At 49.9% G+C, this 17,900-nt stretch overlaps 1 protein-coding gene across 1 annotated transcript in view; it reads left to right on the top strand.

Moving 5' to 3' along the window:
- The window catches only part of LRRK1 (leucine rich repeat kinase 1), a 117,230-nt gene that overhangs the window by 75,978 nt on the left and 23,352 nt on the right, over positions 1 to 17,900 (top strand). Inside the window, exons 14-25 of the mRNA XM_007110918.4 lie at positions 1,931 to 2,060; positions 2,702 to 2,814; positions 3,242 to 3,456; positions 5,459 to 5,623; positions 6,130 to 6,302; positions 7,407 to 7,527; positions 7,785 to 7,944; positions 8,316 to 8,592; positions 11,818 to 11,989; positions 14,327 to 14,490; positions 15,490 to 15,629; positions 17,458 to 17,707. Coding sequence (XP_007110980.1) covers positions 1,931 to 2,060; positions 2,702 to 2,814; positions 3,242 to 3,456; positions 5,459 to 5,623; positions 6,130 to 6,302; positions 7,407 to 7,527; positions 7,785 to 7,944; positions 8,316 to 8,592; positions 11,818 to 11,989; positions 14,327 to 14,490; positions 15,490 to 15,629; positions 17,458 to 17,707 — 2,080 coding nt within the window. The remainder of the gene's footprint in view (positions 1 to 1,930; positions 2,061 to 2,701; positions 2,815 to 3,241; positions 3,457 to 5,458; positions 5,624 to 6,129; positions 6,303 to 7,406; positions 7,528 to 7,784; positions 7,945 to 8,315; positions 8,593 to 11,817; positions 11,990 to 14,326; positions 14,491 to 15,489; positions 15,630 to 17,457; positions 17,708 to 17,900) is intronic.

The raw sequence follows: 17,900 nt of genomic DNA, 5'->3' as shown, positions 1-17,900 counted from the left end.
TATCTCATTGTAGTTTTGATTTGTATTTCTCTAATGATTAATGATGTTGAGCATTCTTTCATGTGTTTGTTGGCAATCTGTATATCTTCTTTGGAGAAATGTCTATTTAGGTCTTCTGCCCATTTTTGGATTGGGTTGTTTGTTTTTTTGTTATTGAGCTGCATGAGTTGCTTATAAATTTTGGAGATTAATCCTTTGTCAGTTGCTTCATTTGCAACTATTTTCTCCCATTCTGAGGGTTGTCTTTTGGTCTTGTTTATGGTATCTTTTGCTGTGCAAGAGCTTTTAAGTTTCATTAGGTCCATGGAAATAACTAGCTTTTTTAATTGAAGAAGTAATACATGTATATGGTAAACAAAATTTCTGAACTGCACCAAAGGGCATGGAGTGAATATTCAGTCTCCTAGTGTGACCAAAACAAACTCAGGTCCACTTGCCCACATGCAGTAAAGCCAATCTACTGACACCGGGTTGTAGTGAAGGAAAAGTGCAGTGTTTATTGTAGGCACCAAGCAAGGAGTCCAGGCAGCTAGTGCTCAAAAGGCCTGAACTCCCCAGAGGCTTTCAGGGAAAGGTTTCTAAAGACAGGGTTAGGGAGGGGGATTATGGGGTGTGTGATCAGCTCGTGGACATTCTCCTGATTGGTTGGTGGTGAGGTAATCGGGAGTCAACCCCATCAACCTTCTGGTTCCAACCGGTCTGGGGACTATGTGCTTGTGGGCAACATACAGTTAACTTCTTCCACCTGGTGGGGGATTCAGTATCTGCAAAACAGCTCAAAGGACATGGCTCAGAATATTATCTATAGCTCTTGAGGAGGAACTAAAGATCCTTGACTTTGTCTAATAGCTAAACTATTATTTTGTCTTGCTTGACTGTTTTCCTTTCTTTCTGCATTTTCTCAACTTCTCTGATGAAATGTACTCTTTGGAACTTGGGGAAGCCTAGGAGGCTACAATTTTTCTACCGACAAGAGGCAGGAGGAGGACATGGGGTTGGGAGGGGCTCTTCTGGGAAGGCCCCCTAGGGTCCTGCTCCATTACACTAGTAATTCCCTTCTCCAGAGAAAACTATGGAATTTCATGTGTCTGTGGTAGCAACTGTATTTGTGTCTGACATACATTATAACATATACACCACATATGTGTATTTGTGGTGTGTATATATATGCCTATAACAGCATGTAACATATACATATGGGTGTGCATGTGTGGTATGTGTACACATGCTTATAACACCTTATAACATATGTGCATGCACATAACTTCATATGACTTATGTATGCGTGTGTGCATTGTGGTGTGTGCACATAACATCATATAGCATACATATGTGCACGTGTGTACATGCACATAACTTCATGTAACAGATGCATACATGTGTGATGTGTGCACATGCACACATCATATAGCATGCATATGTGCATTGTAATGTGTGTGCACACATGCATATAACATACCTAAATTCATGGGAGGGTGTTTGCTCTCATGTTTGCATATGTTTTGTGGTACACAAGTTAAGCCTTCTAGATACCTAATTCCACACCTTTCTTTTTTGATTTACCAATAGCTCTTGAGTATCTCTTCATACCCATACATGTATACCTGCCCTGTGCTTTGTAATAGTTGTATATAACCCCATTACTCATTTAACCAACACCCTGTGGGTGGCCATATAAGCTGTCTTCTACCTTTGCTATTACAAAGTGTGCCACTTAGTGTGCTTGTTCTCACATCTTTGCCATACATGCCAGGATGTCTGTAGGACTGTTTCCTAGAATTAGAATCCCTGGGTCCATGAGATGAGCACCTTATTCTGATAGACTTGTCAAAAGTGCCCTCCAGAGGTTGTACCAGTTTATACACCTGCAACGCTGTGATGGTCCAGAATTATTTTCAAATGTACAGTCTGCTTTGCCATTTGTTTGCAGCATGTGTGCTGGAATTTCCTGCCTTCCTAAGTGAGTCTTTGGAAATCCTTTGTCTGAATGACAACCACCTGGATGCAGTCCCACCCTCGGTTTGCCTACTGAAGAGCTTATCAGAACTCTACTTGGGAAAGTAAGTACACAGCCAGAGCAGTTGCACTGGCCCTTCTGGCCCAGGGAAGCAGAATGTCCTTGTGTAAACCACCTGAGGACATGGAAGCCAGGGAGAAATAATCCACCTATGTACCAAGAAGCAGCAGTTGGATTTTCAGAGCCAGGCTTAGTCAAAGAGGCGAGGGAAGGGAAGGCAGAGGTAGTGATGCAATGATGCCTTCTTTGCTATTTCACTCATTTATAATGAGAAGAACTCCTCAATCATCCATCCTTTCATTTACTAAGTACCTACTGCCAAGCACTCCTGGGGGATTCAGACAGTGTGCAAAATTTGACGAAAATATAAAATAATTCAGGTTACATTGCCATGTCAAGAAGAGGTAGTGATCATCCCTAGGATAGTGTAAATGATAGAAGAGATGGGAAAGTTGGGGGAGGGGACCCCATTCTAAGCCATGGGGATTTGCAGAAGACAGAGCTGCCATTTGTACCACTGGCTTCTCAGGGAGAAAGGCTTTGGAATTAGTATTTAAATGGAACACTTGAGATCAGGGCCCAAGATATTGGGCTTGGGGTACAGACTGTCAGTGGCCCCCACAGGCCCCAGAGGCTGATTGGCTTCTCTGTGTGTGTTCTCCCATGGTGTGTGTGTGCCCTCAGCAATCCTGGCCTCCGAGAGCTCCCTCCTGAGCTGGGGCAGCTGGGCAACCTCTGGCAGTTGGACACTGAAGATCTGAACGTCAGCAATGTGCCTGCAGAGATTAGAAAAGAAGGTAGGGCTTCCTCAGCATCACCCCCTGGAAAAGGCACTCAAGTCCAGTTGTTAAGGACCTGGGGTGGAAACAGCTGGGGGACCTGTGGAGCCCACCTCTGGCTCCCGTGTTTGGGAAGATGCTGTAAAGTTATCCAGAACTCAATGGTTGCTGTGGACCGTTGTATTGCAGTTGACCATGTGATCAAACTATCTATGACCTGTAGCATCAAGGATGCTGTCTTTAGATCCTTGACGTTTAGACTTCACTTTTGGGGTGATTCATATCACGCCTTCCCTCCACAGACCCAATAGTCTTCTCAGCTCACCCAATTAGAAGACACAGAAAGTGTTCCTTCCAGACAGGACTTTGTTTCTCAAGAGATGTGAGCATGTTCCCACCTATGTCAGCAGCAGCATCCACTCTCCCCAACTGTGATTTTGCACAGGCCCCAAAGCAGTGCTGTCTTATCTGCGTGCTCATCTGCGGAAAGCGGAGAAGTGTAAGCAGATGAAGATGATCATCGTGGGTCCTCCGCGTCAGGGCAAGTCCACCCTCCTGGAGATCTTACAGACGGGGAGGGCCCCCCAGGTGGTGCACAGCGAGGCCACCATCAGGACCACCAAGTGGGAACTCCAGAGGCCGGCTGGCTCGAGAGCCAAGGTCAAGGATGTTGGCGTGCAGAGTCCCTGTGGGAGGGAGGGAGCTTCCAGGGCCCCTTCTCTCTCGTCTCCAGAGAGCCCAGGATTTTCTCAGCCTGGTATCTGAGGCCCAGGATATTTGCAGGGGTCACTGTGTGTGTTTCAAACCAGCTCCTGCCAAGGGCAGTGAATAATTTCTGAACATGTCCTTGTAGTTTTTCTGTTATAGCTAAGCTGAGGTTCCAGGCCAGTGTTTCTTAACCCTGGCTGACGGTTAGACTGCTTTGATGAGCTTTTAAAGACAGCAGTGCCTAGGCCCCAAAGACTGTGATTCAGATGGCCTGGGATGGGGCCCCTCCCCAGGGCTGAGAATGAACTACTGCTATAGGAGTGAGATATACTAATACCTGCCCCTAACAGGAAGGCTGAGAAGGCAGTCCCGGCATGAATGCACTGTCCTCCTCAAAACCTGCTTTCACCCCAAGTTCTGAAAGGTCTAGTTTCTAAGCCCTATTTAAAATGAGTCCTTCAATGAACCTATTAATCATCCTGTTTTTCATTCAGTATGAGACAAATGAAAATTGTCTTGCACTTGAATCAGAGAAAAGAGCCTGTGGAATATTGGTGGGATGGACTATAGCGCAGGTCTGAGCTATTTCTCCTGGCACAGGGGGTGAATAGACGCCAATGATACCTCCCTTACCTGTTGCCGTATTTGTGGGTACACGTAACCACACAGGGATACAGGTGCAAGGAGGCTATTTGTGGAAAACTCAGCGACCTTGAGGCCAGAGGCTGCATGATTTTCCCCACAACCCCCAGCACAGGGCCAGCTAGAGATCAGTTTTATTGCAATCTTTCACACAAAATCACTTGAAGTCAGGGAAATCCAACTCGAGTCATGAAGCATTAAAGCTGAATGTATATTTTAATATGGACTCAGAAACTAGTTCTCTAGAGAATGGAGATCTGCCCATTAGGGCCAGATAATTAACACCAGCCCTGCCCCCTTCCCCAAAATACCCCAGGGGTGAACCTAGCGAACGCATGTCAAAAGGTTCTCGAAAGTATCCAGAATCTGGATTCTCTCCTGCTTTTTTAAGCAATTATTCCATGTCACTTTCTTCCAGCTGTTCTTAAGCAAATAGCTGTCCGAGGTCTGAGGGGTGAATTAGTATTTCCACTTTTCCTGACCTTTGGCCGCCCCCACTTCCTTTCTGCCATCATTCAAGTTTCTCCCCACCCCTTTCATTGAAGGACAACCACCTGATCTTGCGAACACTGAGTTCCGTAACTCTCTATGTGGCTGGGCCTTCAGCCAATTTAGAACAGCTGTCCATTTTCATCTTTACACCAAAAAAGCAGGTCAGCACGCTGTGTCTTGGAGGCCAAACTACAGCATGGTGGAACGATTCTTTGCCACAGAAAAGTGCAGCCTTAGCTACTCGGGCCAGACTCTGACCTCATAAAACGATAGAGAAACCACCGTTTACACAGCCTTTCCCCAGAGCCCAACAACTAATCTTTTGTTAGAGTCCCACATCAGGGCCATTTCCCATCATCCTTGGTGGGCACTGCCCTCTGACCTGCACAGTTCAGAAGCCTGTATGCTTGGCCTTGCCCTCACTCGGATGGAGGTTAAGCCTTGGTGTGAGCACTGCCATCAGCCCCCGGCTTCCTCTGGCAGGAGGTCTCCTAACTGTCTGCAGCTGAGATGGAGGCAGACAGTGCCCTCCAACGTTCTGCAGATGCCTCTGCCCACGGGACCCAGCCTTCCAGGACCCTCTGCTCCCATAGCAGTAGATGGAAGCCCCCAGAAGCCCACCTCCAAACCACTGGGCCCCCTTCCTTCCCTCAGATGGCTGGTTCCTGAGAAAAACAGCAGGACAGGCCATGCTTTTCCACGGCTGTGCATTTACCAGGCCCCCATGTACAATGTTCAGAGTGATCAGATATCTCAATCTGATTGACTAAAACCCTGGTTGCTAAAATGTCTCCCTGTTGCTGCCTTGTTGCTCAAGTAGGTTGAGTCTGTGGAGTTCAACGTCTGGGACATCGGTGGCCCCGCCAGCATGGCCACGGTCAACCAGTGCTTCTTCACAGACAAGGCCCTGTATGTGGTGGTTTGGAACCTGGCACTGGGGGAGGAGGCTGTGGCCAACCTTCAGTTCTGGCTTCTCAACATCGAGGTGAGGGGGTGCCAGCCCTTCATCTCTCAGTCCTCAGGACATTGCAGGGGCCCCGTCGCTTCTCAGGGGGAAAAAGGAAAAAAGGAAATGGTTAGGGAGAAATGCTTTGCACTTTGCTGGGCTCTCATGAGGCCCCAGAATCACAGGTCACTGTGAAGCACTTAAAACCCTCCTGGGCCACATGGTTGATGGTGCTCTTGTACTTTTCTGCTTCCTTAAATTTAAGAGCCCCACATCGTGGACCCAGGAGGGGAACGGGGCTCCCCTCTTCCAGTGGAAAGGTGACATGGGCCAGAAGCTGGGGCGCTGTCTGAAGGGATCACAGATGGAGGCCCCAGGGAGGGTCACAGGCCCTCACACAACCCCTAGTGCGTGGCAGGCCCTCGAGGTTCTCAGAGAGGAGTGCAGGGTGCAGCAGGGTGATGGTTGAGGGCCAGGGCATACAGGGTTGGCACATCCACTGCCTAGGGAATTGTTCCCTTCCCCAGCCAGACTCTCTCTCACAGGCCAAGGCCCCAAACGCAGTGGTGCTGGTGGTGGGAACACACCTGGACTTAATCGAAACCAAATTCCGCGTGGAGAGAATCGCCACGCTGCGCGCCTATGTACTGGCACTCTGCCGCTCACCCTCCGGGTCCAGGGCCACCGGCTTCCCAGACATCACCTTCAAACACCTACAGTGAGTGTCCCATGGCATCCTGCTCATCCCCACCTGTCGCGGGGCTGTGGCTGCCGGCCCCTCACTTGTCCATCTCCCTGGGGACACCTGCTCTGCCTGCAGAGGGCTCCTGAGGAAGGGGCTATGCTCCTCTGTTGCCCTGTCCAGGGTGAAGGGTGGCACCTGGGCCCCCAGAGCAGATGCAGCCCTAGGGAGGGTGAGGAGCTGCCAGAGGATTTGCAAGGCAGGGCCTGGAGACACTCTCTGTGCTTCCTGTCCAAGTCTCCCCACCCCCAGGGCCAGTGCTGAGTGTGCACAGCCCCAGTGGGACCACGAGATAGAAACTCAAACACCACCCATCACATTTGTTGATCATTGATCAAGAACAGCCCCCGGGTGTGGTCCTGGTCCTCCCAGTGTGTCTGAGTGGGTCCAGAAGGGCTGGAATGGGGGAGGGCCACAGGGTGGGGTTCAGGATGGGCCAGTGCTGGTGGGACCAGTGTCCTGGGCGTGTTGATTCTCCCACTCCTGTCCTTGGATTCTCACAACAGCTCTGCAGGTTATGGAGATTGTTGTGCCCACTTTGCAGATTATGAAACTGAGGCTCAGCTAGTAAGTGTTCTCTGACTGCTACCCTGGTGGCTCTTGGGTTCCCTCGCTCTGGGTTAAGTGCCATGGACATTGGTGCATGGGTCAGCCTGGAGACATGCCATGTGGCTCAGAGTACAGGATGGGGCTTTCAGGAATTCCTCGAGTGCCCTTGAGAATGCCCCCTGGGGCCTGCGATGATAGGAGTTCTGGCTCTGGGTCACAAACCTGAGTCCCACTCAAGCCTGCTCCTTTCCAGCTTGTGTCCTTGGGAGTCACCTTGTGCCTGCATGCCTCACTTTCCTCCTCTGTAAAGTGGGCACGTTGGGAAGACAGACTAAAGCAGCACATTGTGGTGCCCCCAGCACCATGCTTTGCATCAAGTAAGGCCTCATTAAATTTCTGTGTCTATCTCTCATGAGTTTTCTCAACTTGCCAGTGTTTGGGACGAAACACTTAGGAAAACAAGAGGCACTGCAGTGCTTGTCAGAGAAGGGAGGTACGATTAATAAGCACGGTTCTTTTTTGCACTCACAGCGAGCTTTCCTGTAAGAGCCTGGAAGGTCAGGAAGGGCTGCGGCAGCTCATTTTCCACGTCACGTGCAGCATGAAAGACGTGGGCAGCACCATTGGCTGCCAGCGACTCGCGGGGAGGCTGGTGGGTACCTCTCATCCCCTTGAAGCCACAGGGGCCTGCTTCCCATGTGTCAGGGGAACTGTACCTCCCTCTCTCTTTCTACTGTAAAACACATGTGCTGTATATAGTGTGTGGTCCCCATGTGGGCAGTTTCTTGGGGGAAGGGAGGGGTGGGACAGTGACAGGAAGCATTCCACCTACTCAGTTCTCTGGAGGGTGGCAGGCGAGCCAGGCTGGCTGGGAACACCTGAGGACCCAGCCTTTCCCACCTGTCGCAGATACCCAGGAGCTACCTGAGCCTCCAGGAGGCCGTGCTGGCGGAGCAGCAGCGCCGTGGCCTGAGCGATGATGTGCAGTACCTGACGGACAGGCAGCTAGAGCAGCTGGTAGAGCAGATGCCTGGCAGTGACATCAAGGACTACGAGGACCTACAGTCCGGTGGGTGGGCTGGGAGGGTGGTCAGGGAGAGGGGATCAGGTGGCTACCAGCAGGCACAGGCACAGGGCCCTGGGGAGGATCACTCAAATTTTTCACTGCTCTGCGCATGTCTGCAAATGACTGCAAAGACATTTCAGGTATCAATTTCAGGTCACAATGAATTTACAAAGATGGAATCCATGAATAATGGAGATCAGCACATTGGCAAGAGTTACAAGATGCCTCTTGAGAACATGTGAAGGGCCCCATGTGTTGGGAGTGTTGGTTGCTTCCTAAGAAGAATCTGTAACCTGGCCCCCTTAGGAGGAGATCACCCAGAGTCCCTTTTGCCCTTTGTTTGACATTGTTCCCTCATCCCCTCCCCTGGGCAGCCATCAGCTTCCTCATTGAAACCGGCACCCTGCTCCACTTCCCGGACACCAGCCATGGCCTGAGGAACCTCTACTTCCTCGACCCCATTTGGTTGTCTGAATGTCTGCAGAGGATCTTCAACATCAAGGGCTCCAGGTCGGTGGCCAAGAACGGGGTGATCAGGGCAGAGGACCTCAGGATGCTGCTGGTTGGGACCGGCTTCACGAAGCAGACGGAAGAGCAGTATTTCCAGTTCCTGGCCAAATTTGAGATAGCCCTGCCCGTCGCCAACGACAGGTGAGGCCATGGACTGGGCTGTGCCGGTTGCTCCCTAGAGGAAGGAATTAGGGCTGGGACCACTGGTGGCTTGAGCAAGATTTCCAGGGATGGGCCATGATAATGACCTGCCTGCCTGGGCTGGAGCAGCAGGGGGTGGGCGTGGCCAGTCCCCTGGCTGGCTGCTCCTTCCTGTGCCTTGGATGTCTCTTTTCAAAGGGTTCAAAGAAATCCATTTATTGAAAAGATGTAGGAAAACATGCAAGAATGGCAATGGCATTAAAGGTAACTTTGGGAAGTTCATGCTTTGGGAGGTTAATGGCTTGGTTATTTGATGAATAAAAATGGAGTAAGTGGGCTTCCCTGGTGGCGCAGTGGTTGAGAGTCCGTCTGCAAAAAAAAAAAAAAAAAAAAAAAAGGAGTAAGTAACAAAGATGTGTGTGCTAATTATACAGCCCAGCTTCAAAATGCAGGGAGGGCAGGGGCTGGAGGGGCATGTGGGTTAAATCTAATGATACTCTGACCTAAACCAGCTTGGTTCTCAGGGCCTTCTTGCCCTAATTTCAGTTTCAGCCATTTCCTGGGTCTGATGCTGATGTTGGCCCTGAGGCAGTAGCCAGGATGCCAAATCCACAGACCTTTTCCATTCATCTGTCATAGAACTTGTCACCACCCTGCCCCTCAACCCCAGAGCTCTGGGGGGATGCCCACAGGAGACTCCCAGGGAGCTGCCCTGGACCCTGTGTGGCCAGCCCAGCAATTCCATCAGCACAAACTGGGTCTCCTGGGAGCCAGCCCTGGGCCATCTCTCTCTGAGATTTCCACTTGGTCTTATGACTATGGGATGGGGCCTCAGTCCTTCCTGTTCCAGCTTCATGAGGGCCAAGATTGAGTCCTAAAAAGAGAAACCCCGAAGAGGAATTCAAAACCCACATGATCCCTCACACCATGGCCCACGTGTGTCCTTGACTTTGGCCCATGTAAAAGCACACAGTGAAGTAGCCTGTGAGTTTACAACACTGCCAGAATCTGACAATTTTCTGGTTGTTTTATCAACAGGTTAGAGGAATGAGGAGATATTAGCACTATGTAAAAGCAAGTCCCAACATCCTTTCTTTTCTCATCTGTAAAATGGGAATAATACTATTATCTACTAGTATTATAGTCATTGTGAGGATTAAATTTGATAATACATGTAAATTATGAGAAGTGTCTCCTGCACCTGTGAGCTTCAAGGACATCAAGGATTATCAGTACTGTTATTGTTTCCATCTTTGTGTTAAGTGCTCATAGCTAATGGTGTCTGGTTCCATTTAAAGTCAGGAGTGTCTAAGCATTTTCCATCTTAGCACGGGTATAATGGTTCCCTTGTGCCCCAGGGACAAGGAGTTCCAGCTCCTCGTACCATAAGGTTTTATATGGTCGAAGACACTATCAACAAAAACAAAGGCATTTGCTGCTCCTTTTAGAGCATGGTTTTCAACTGCAGCCCTGAAAGCCTCCAGTCCCTGGGAAAACCTTCAGGGCATTTCTGAACCTCCCTACACTTCTGAGTGTTTGTGTACTTTCCAGGTGGGGACTCGCTGGCTCTCAGCACTCAGGGAAGGCTCCTGCCCGACTGCTGAGACAACCTCAGGGACATAGTGTGAGCCGGCTCCGCAGTGCCCAGGTCTTCACAGACTTACGTTCAGCAGGCACATGAAGAGCTCACCTCTTAATTCCCCAGGCTCTTCCCCTAGGACAGCCTTGCCCTACTAGTGATCACTTTTAAGGAGGTGCCAATGGTCTCCCAGGGCTCTGCTCACCTTGAGCAGGGCTTCCATTGCCAGTCAGTTTAAATCTCTTCACTTGCCATGCTGGCTTCTAAGTCTCGTCTGCCTTCAAAAATATTGAGCACCTGCTCTGTGTGCTGCGTACTGGGGCACCTGGGTGCAGAGCGTGCTCCTTCCGTTTGCCCAGGGTACACCTGCCAGGTAGAAAGAAGCAGGAAGCTGCAGCACACAGGCAGTGTAGGGGGTCCCGTAAGATCCAAGCTGAGCATGATGTAGGCGGAAGAAGCAGGATAAATCACACTGGGCACTGACGAGGGCCTCCTGTTTGGGGAGGTCAGAGAGATAAAGAAGGACTTCTCAAACTTAAAGGACTAAATCAGGGCATCTTCTGGAGAGCACCTGGCTGTGGAGAGAGGCACCCTAGCTGGGGTAGTTGAGAAGGTACTTTCACCCAAGACCTGTAATGGCTGAAAAGGACCTAAAACTTCACCATCTGCCCCCTGTCCATCCTTCTCTAACCCTTTGAGGTCAGTATACTTTCTCTTCCCACGTCAGGGAAGCAGAATTGCAATGAGGTTAAGCTGTGTGCTGAAGACAGAGCCAGGATCAATCCCTGGGTGCTCCGCCCACCAGGCTGTCATTGAATTTTCCTTCTACAATATTTTCAGCGCTCCCTTTCAGAAAGTTCTAAAGATGTTTTGTAGGACCTAAACTGATGTATTTTTAAAGGATTAGGAGAGCTGAAGGCAAACCTTTAAGAAAAGGGCACATCCAAGGCTCTGCCCAAGGCCGCCTTAGCTCCAGGGCACACAGAAGATGCTGGCTGTCAGGGAAATCTTAGAGGGACCTCTCCCGTTTCAGCTGTTTCCAAATGATCACAGTCATGAATGGCTCACTGACACTGTGATTCAGCGCTTTTATGAGTAAGAGTGCTCTCATAAAACATCGCTCTTTTGCACAAACAGCCTCATTCGGACTTTTAAGGCAACTGTGTTGTTTCAACTGGTCAAGAACAATAAATAGCTTCTAAGGCCAAAAACATTTCTCTGACCCCAATATCTACATTGTCCTTAGAACTGTGCAGCTGTATTTGTTTTTCCTTCACCATCCAAAGTTAATTTTAAGTGACTCCCCATTCGCAATCCAGTTTGCAATAGAATTAACTACTATTTGCTGTGTCTGTTTATGACCACAGATGTTTCCACGTCTTCCCTTAGCCGTATTCTAGTCTCTATCTTAGAGACGTCAATAAACAGATTCACTGTGCCTATCTTCATTTTCTTGGAGCATTTATTCGAAGCATATAAACTACACCCTCTATCTAAAAATAAGATTCCAAGGCCCTGGGAGGAAGGCACCGGGCAGCCTGAGCTGTTTCAGCAGAGCCTGCCCCAGGCCAGTCCGTCTGCTGGGGTCAGGGCCCTGCAGCAGAGCTCAGGCCCCTGGTTCACCAGCCCCCTTTGGTGTGTTTCAGCTATCTCCTGCCACATCTCCTTCCATCCAAACCTGGCCTGGACACCCACGGCATGCGGCATCCCACGGCCAACACCATTCAGAGGGTGTTTAAGATGAGCTTCGTTCCAGTTGGCTTCTGGCAAAGGTTTATAGCACGAATGCTGATCAGCTTGGCCGAGATGGACCTTCAGGTAGTTGCATTTCTGCATGGGGCAGTTTTTGCTTGCATGCAAGGCACCTGCAACTGTGCCCTGGTGGGAGGGAGGGAGGAAGGGAGGGAGGGAGATGCCCTTTGGAGGAGCCTGGCTGAAGACCCTTCTCCTGCAGCAAATCTGCTGACTTAGGGCCCGGAGGCCAGTATAGCACGGCTGCCTTCTCTCCTCTAAGCCACAGACCCACTTGAATCATTCTGTGAATACCAAATCAGTGCCTAGCTGGCTTGGACAGAATATCCCATTAGGAGCACGGGTTCTAATCTAACCAACATCAACATCCCCTGGAAGGCTTGTTGGAACACAGACAGTTAGGCCTCACTGGGTTCTGGCTCCCTGGCTATGGACTGGGAGTCAAGAGTCTGCTTATCCAACCACTGCCCCAGGTGATGGTCAGGGACCACACCTGGAGAACCATGGCCTCAGAATCATGACTTTACCATTCAAGCTGTGACTAGACTCCCCTGGGGAGCTCTAACAGACACAGACCAGACACAGACACAGACCACTAAGTCAGAATCTGTGAGTGTGGCAGCCAGGGATCAGTATTTTTTAAAGCTCTCTAGGTGACTCCACTGTCCAGTCAAGCTTGAGAACCACTGGCATAGAACTTTAACTTGGGCTGGGAGCAGTGAAGACCTAACCCAAGGAGTTCTTTTCTGTGGGTTCACCTGGTGTTGTGTTGAAGGAAGTCCCGGCTGTCAGTCAACATTCATTTCAAGACAATAATATGGAAATAGTGGTTGGCTAGAGTGGTGGTTCTCAAAGTGGGGTTCCTGGGCCAGCAGAATCAGCCTCACCTGGGAACTTGTTAGAAGTGCAAATTCTCGGGCCTGCCCCAGACCTGCTGCATCAGAAACTCCAGGATGGAGCCCAGGGCTCTGTTCTTCACAAGACTTCCAGCGAATTCTAACTTACTTTACAGTGTGAGAACCCCTGACGTAAGCCAGGACTGTTGAATAATTGACATTAAACTCAGTATGAGTTTGCTTTTCCATGTTCTAATTATAAGGCCCTTATGGAATTAAACTTCTTGTATTAAGTAAAGATATTCTTTGATCTTCCCATTTTACTGAAATGTTCAAAAGTAAATGGAAGAGCCTGAAAATGCTTTGGCATTTTCTCTCACAGCTCATGTTAGCGGGAGGGAGACTTGTTAGCAACACAGTTGGGTGCACTGACAGATGGAAGGAGTGGGCGCATGGGTCACTCTTCCCTCCCTTTGAACTCTTCCTCCTGCCACGTTCTAAGTGGGAGGTCACCAAGCACCAGCATCGTGTGAGGCCTGAGCTTCCAAGTGGGCTCAGTGGCTGGCGGGGTGTGGGCCCAGCCGGGTGTGGAGGCAGGCGCCCTTCCTGACAGCATCCCTCACTCAGAATTAGGAAAGAAGTCCTGTTGAAATTCAGATGAGGAAAAGGAGTTCAGTCTCAGAAGTATCAAAGGCATGCAAATTCAAGCATTGATAAGATACCACTCGTCACCTATCAAATTAGCAGAGAGCTAACAGCCAGCCCCAGAATCAGGAAAGTTCACATACCATGGTCAGTGAATATACAGCCTATTCACCTTGAAAGTGATTCCTCACTAGGCATCCAGAGCCTGAAAGTGTTCAAACCCTTTGACCCAATGATACTACTGCTATAAACCTGAACTACAGAAATCATTTGAAATCAGAGAAAGCTCTGTGGTTTTTCATGTTCATCTGGCTTATCTGAAAGAGCAAAAGATTGGAACCAACCTAAAAGTCCAAAGAAGAGAATGATTCAGCAAATTACTATACTTAATAAGATATTGAGCTTTAGAAAAATGAATTTTATGAGTTTTTAACGACATAGGAAAAGCAAAGTTTTTAAAAGTATACACAATTAGAAATTTAGAAATAAAAAATTACAAAATATGGCCTCAGCTGTTTTATAAACATACAGGTAGATAAGAAAAAAGCCTGAAATAAATATACCAAAATTTTCATGATCTATGTGTTAAATTGGTATTTTATTTTCTCTCTTATATTTTTCTGTATTTTCCATATTTTCTAAGGTAACTTTTTGCTTGTAAAATCAGGGATGGAAAAGATTTGAAAAAGAAAATCCTGTTTTCAATCTTTTAGGGAAAATGTGTTCCCAGAGTATCCTGGAGACCCCCTCAGATAATGCAGCATTTCATTTGGCAGCAGGATGAGTGGTGTAGGAGGGAGGGGGTGGGAAGATGGACGGTGGTCCTTTATCACGATGGGGCCAGGACAGCCTCTTCACAGCTCTGCCCAGGGCCAGTGAGGAGCCCGGTCTTCTTAAGCAGGGTCTTTTCTCTGTCTTTCAGCTTTTTGAAAACAAGAAGAATACTAAAAGCAGGCACAGGAAAGTCACCATTTACAGTTTTACAGGAAACCAGAGAAATCGCTGCAGCACATTCAGAGTGAAAAGAAATCAGACCATCTATTGGCAGGAAGGGCTCCTGGTCACTTTTGATGGGGGCTACCTCAGGTAGGAACATTTGGGAGCTCACCTGACTGAGTCACCACGGTGCTGAAGAAACGGGCCCCAGGGCAGCCTCCGCCGGGAGACTGTCCACTTGATGTCCAGAGTTCTGTTCCCGAGGGCAGGTCATCATGGAAGCTTTCTAGAAGTAGGAAACCCCCAGCAGATGTCCCAGAGCTTCCCCACCTTCTCTCTCCCCTTACAGAACAGGAAAGGCAAGGGAGGGTGTGGTGACACAGCCCAGCGCTGGAGGGAAGTGGGTGGCCACTGAGCTCAGGAGTGAGAGCATCTAGCACCCCCTAGTCACTTAGGTGGGACCTACAGGGGCCTTACAGCCATCCAGCACAACCCCCTTGTCCTAAGAGATGATGCCCCAGGTGATGACACTGGTTCCCCAGCCTGTATCCCACAGTACCTACCTTAGCTCCTTTTTCCTTTTCTCTCTCTTTTTTTTTGAAAGAGAGAGATAAAGTCAGCTTAACAGGTTAGTAACCGATTTTTAATCAGGTTTAGTTTAGTACATACAAGATTATTTCGTACTTACAATTAATTTTTCAAAATATTTTTTTCAGCTCTCTGAGAAGAGAGGGGAAAAGGGGAAAGTAACTTTTTTGAGGGCCTGATTTGGGCCACTCTTGGTGCCTGGTGCTTTCATATAGATGTTCCCACTTAAAGCTCACAGTTGCCGCTTGGCAGATGAGAAGCCTGTGGTTCAGATGGAAAAACCTTCCCCAGGGTCACACCTAAGGGTCAGATCCCAGCCTGAGCGCCCCTTCCTGCAAAGTCCTCATTGTGTCCACTTCACCATTTTGGGGACAGCAGGGGGACAAGGCAAGGCCATGCGCGTAAGTGCACAAATGCAGGAGCCTCCTCTGACAGTCCTACCTGGGCCCCTGCAGAGGGGGTGGTCCCTGGGGGTTGCACCCTCGCCCTGAAGGCAAGGAGATTAAACCAGGGCCCTTCACAGCTGATAACAATGGACCCCTTTTTGTTTCTGGGTTGCAGTGTGGAATCCTCAGATGTGAACTGGAAAAAGAAAAAAAGTGGAGGAATAAAAATCATCTGCCAATCGGAAATAAGGGACTTCTCGGCAATGGCTTTTATCACAGACCATGTCAACTCCTTGATCGATCAGTGGTTTCCTGGTAAGAAAATGTTTTTGAACCAGGTCTTGGCTCATGTTAATATTTCTTTATAAATCGGGGTGGGGCTCCTTATTTGGAGAACAGAAATCCCACTGGGATTCAGCCCAAGGGGACCAGAGGGGTCCTAACAGACCTTTGGCAGAGTCTTGAGCCCTGGGGGAGTCCAGCTGTGGGCATGGGTGGAGGTGCTATGAGGAAGAAGTGGGCCCAGACCCACGGGTCCTGGGAGGGGATTTGGCCTCTGGCTGCCCACAGTGTGGGGGAAGAAGAATGCCCCAGGTACCGCACATGGTCTAGGAAGACCCTGGATGTGAGCCTCACAAGTTCTTGTTTACATGGTGAGGACAGGGCGGCTGAAATCCAGGGGGGAGCCCGCAGCTGGAGATTCATCCCTTGTGCAGGGGTGGGAGGGAAGGCACCACACCTGCCAAGGGCCCCCATTTTCCTTCCCTGCCTACCCCAAACCCCCAAATCCCAGTGGTGATCAGCCACCCACGTAGCCCTTTCCAGCCCCTTTGATCAGTTTCTTCATTGACAGTCCACCCAAAGAAAATACTTTTTGAAGTGAAGCTCTTTAGGTCCTCTGTTTGTTTTGCTACTGAAGTGGAGACAAACCCACTGCGGGACATCCTGCAGGGAGGAGGCCATCCAGTCAAAACCAGGCAGTCTGTTCCCTGTGAGCCCTCAACTCCGGAAGCCTGGAGACCAAGAGAGCAGAGAGCGAGTTTGGGATCCTAGTGCCGCCTCTGGCCTGCTAGTCCAGTCCTCTGGCCTCCTGAGCTGGCTTCCTCACCCGTACACCATCCCTGTATCCTGGGAGAGCATCAAAAGAAATGCTTAAGAAACAGTGGCTGGGCGTGCTCCAGATCATACGCTGGACACCCGGGTCTGGGGTCCTTTGGGTGTTGATGTGAAAGGTGACCTACAAGGAAAAACAGCTTAGAAAGGAGCCTAAGGGAAGGTAGTTTAGTGTGTGGGTTGGGGCAATTGGGCTGTGCTTGGCCATACAATGGGGGCCTCTAGGCCATTTGAACCCTACGGGCCCTTTGTGATCTCCCCACAACAGGTGCTGCTGGGGATTTGACTAGGGCCCATTAGACACGAAGGACTGAGCTGAGGGCCTGAGACAGGGCTGCCTAGACACAGCACCACCAGCCAGCTGGCAGGATGTGTTACACACATGTGCCCAGAAAATTCTACATGTCCACCCTGCACAAAGCAGGACATCAGCTCACCCTTCTGGCATCTCCATGGGACAACTTGGAGGGTGTTTCTTTGTACCTCCTTTCAGGGGTGTGCAGAAAAGCTGTCTCCTGGCCAGGGGAACACAAGTAAAATGACTAGATTTTGTCTATTATTATTTGTACTGATTTCTCCTCCTGCCTTGCTCTTCTAGAAAAGATCATAGTAATTGCAAGCCTTATGTTTCTAATTTTAAGAATGGCTCCTTACTGGTTGTGCTTTGGTCATTGGAGTGTGGCATAGCTCAGACCCAGCCTGCAATGTCCTTCCGGGGCCCAGCTGTGCAGGAGGGATCCCCAAACTCTCAGCACCTCCTAGACCAGCTACCTCTGGGTCTAGACCCCCTGGCGACTGTCCAGTGCATCCCTGGCCCCTCCCTGCAAGTGTCTTTTAGGATCGAGGATGGTGCTCCCCAAAAAGGAACACGAGTGCGGCAGTCATGTTTCAGCCACTCCCAGGGGTCCAGGCCAGGGCAGACAGACCCCCTCCTGTGAAAGGCTCACCCAGCCTGGGGGTGCACATGCTGTTCAGGGACCCACCTGCAGCCGCCTTTGTGTGAGCTGACTCCTGCTGTGTCCCCATTTAGCCCTGACGGCCACGGAAAGCGATGGGACCCCACTGATGGAGCAGTATGTGCCCTGCCCAGTGTGCGAGACCTCCTGGGCTCAGCACGCTGACCCAAGTGAGAGATTGGAGGATGTGCAGTACTTTGACATGGAAGACTGTGTGTTGACAGCCATCGAGCAGGACTTCATCTCCTGCCCCAGACACCCCGACCTCCCCGTGCCTCTCCAGGAGCTGGTCCCTGAGCTGTTCATGACCGACTTCCCGGCCAGGTATGCCACAGCGCCGATGCACAGGACCCACTGCTTCCTACCCAACCCCAGGTGACTTTTAGGTTCCTGGCCTAGGCTGCCTGAAGGGAACCAGGCTGTCAGCTTTCTTTTTGAAACCACACAGGCCCAGCCAATAGGCAGAGCACTTGGAAGTTGAAGTCATCCTGGGACCCCACACCATTTCTCCCTCACA

The sequence above is a fragment of the Physeter macrocephalus genome, chromosome 11, assembly GCF_002837175.3.
Source record: "Physeter macrocephalus isolate SW-GA chromosome 11, ASM283717v5, whole genome shotgun sequence".
NCBI classification, from domain to species: Eukaryota; Metazoa; Chordata; class Mammalia; order Artiodactyla; family Physeteridae; genus Physeter; species Physeter macrocephalus.
The sequence above is the reverse complement of the archived record's forward strand: the minus strand, read 5'-3'. Positions and strand labels throughout refer to the sequence as shown.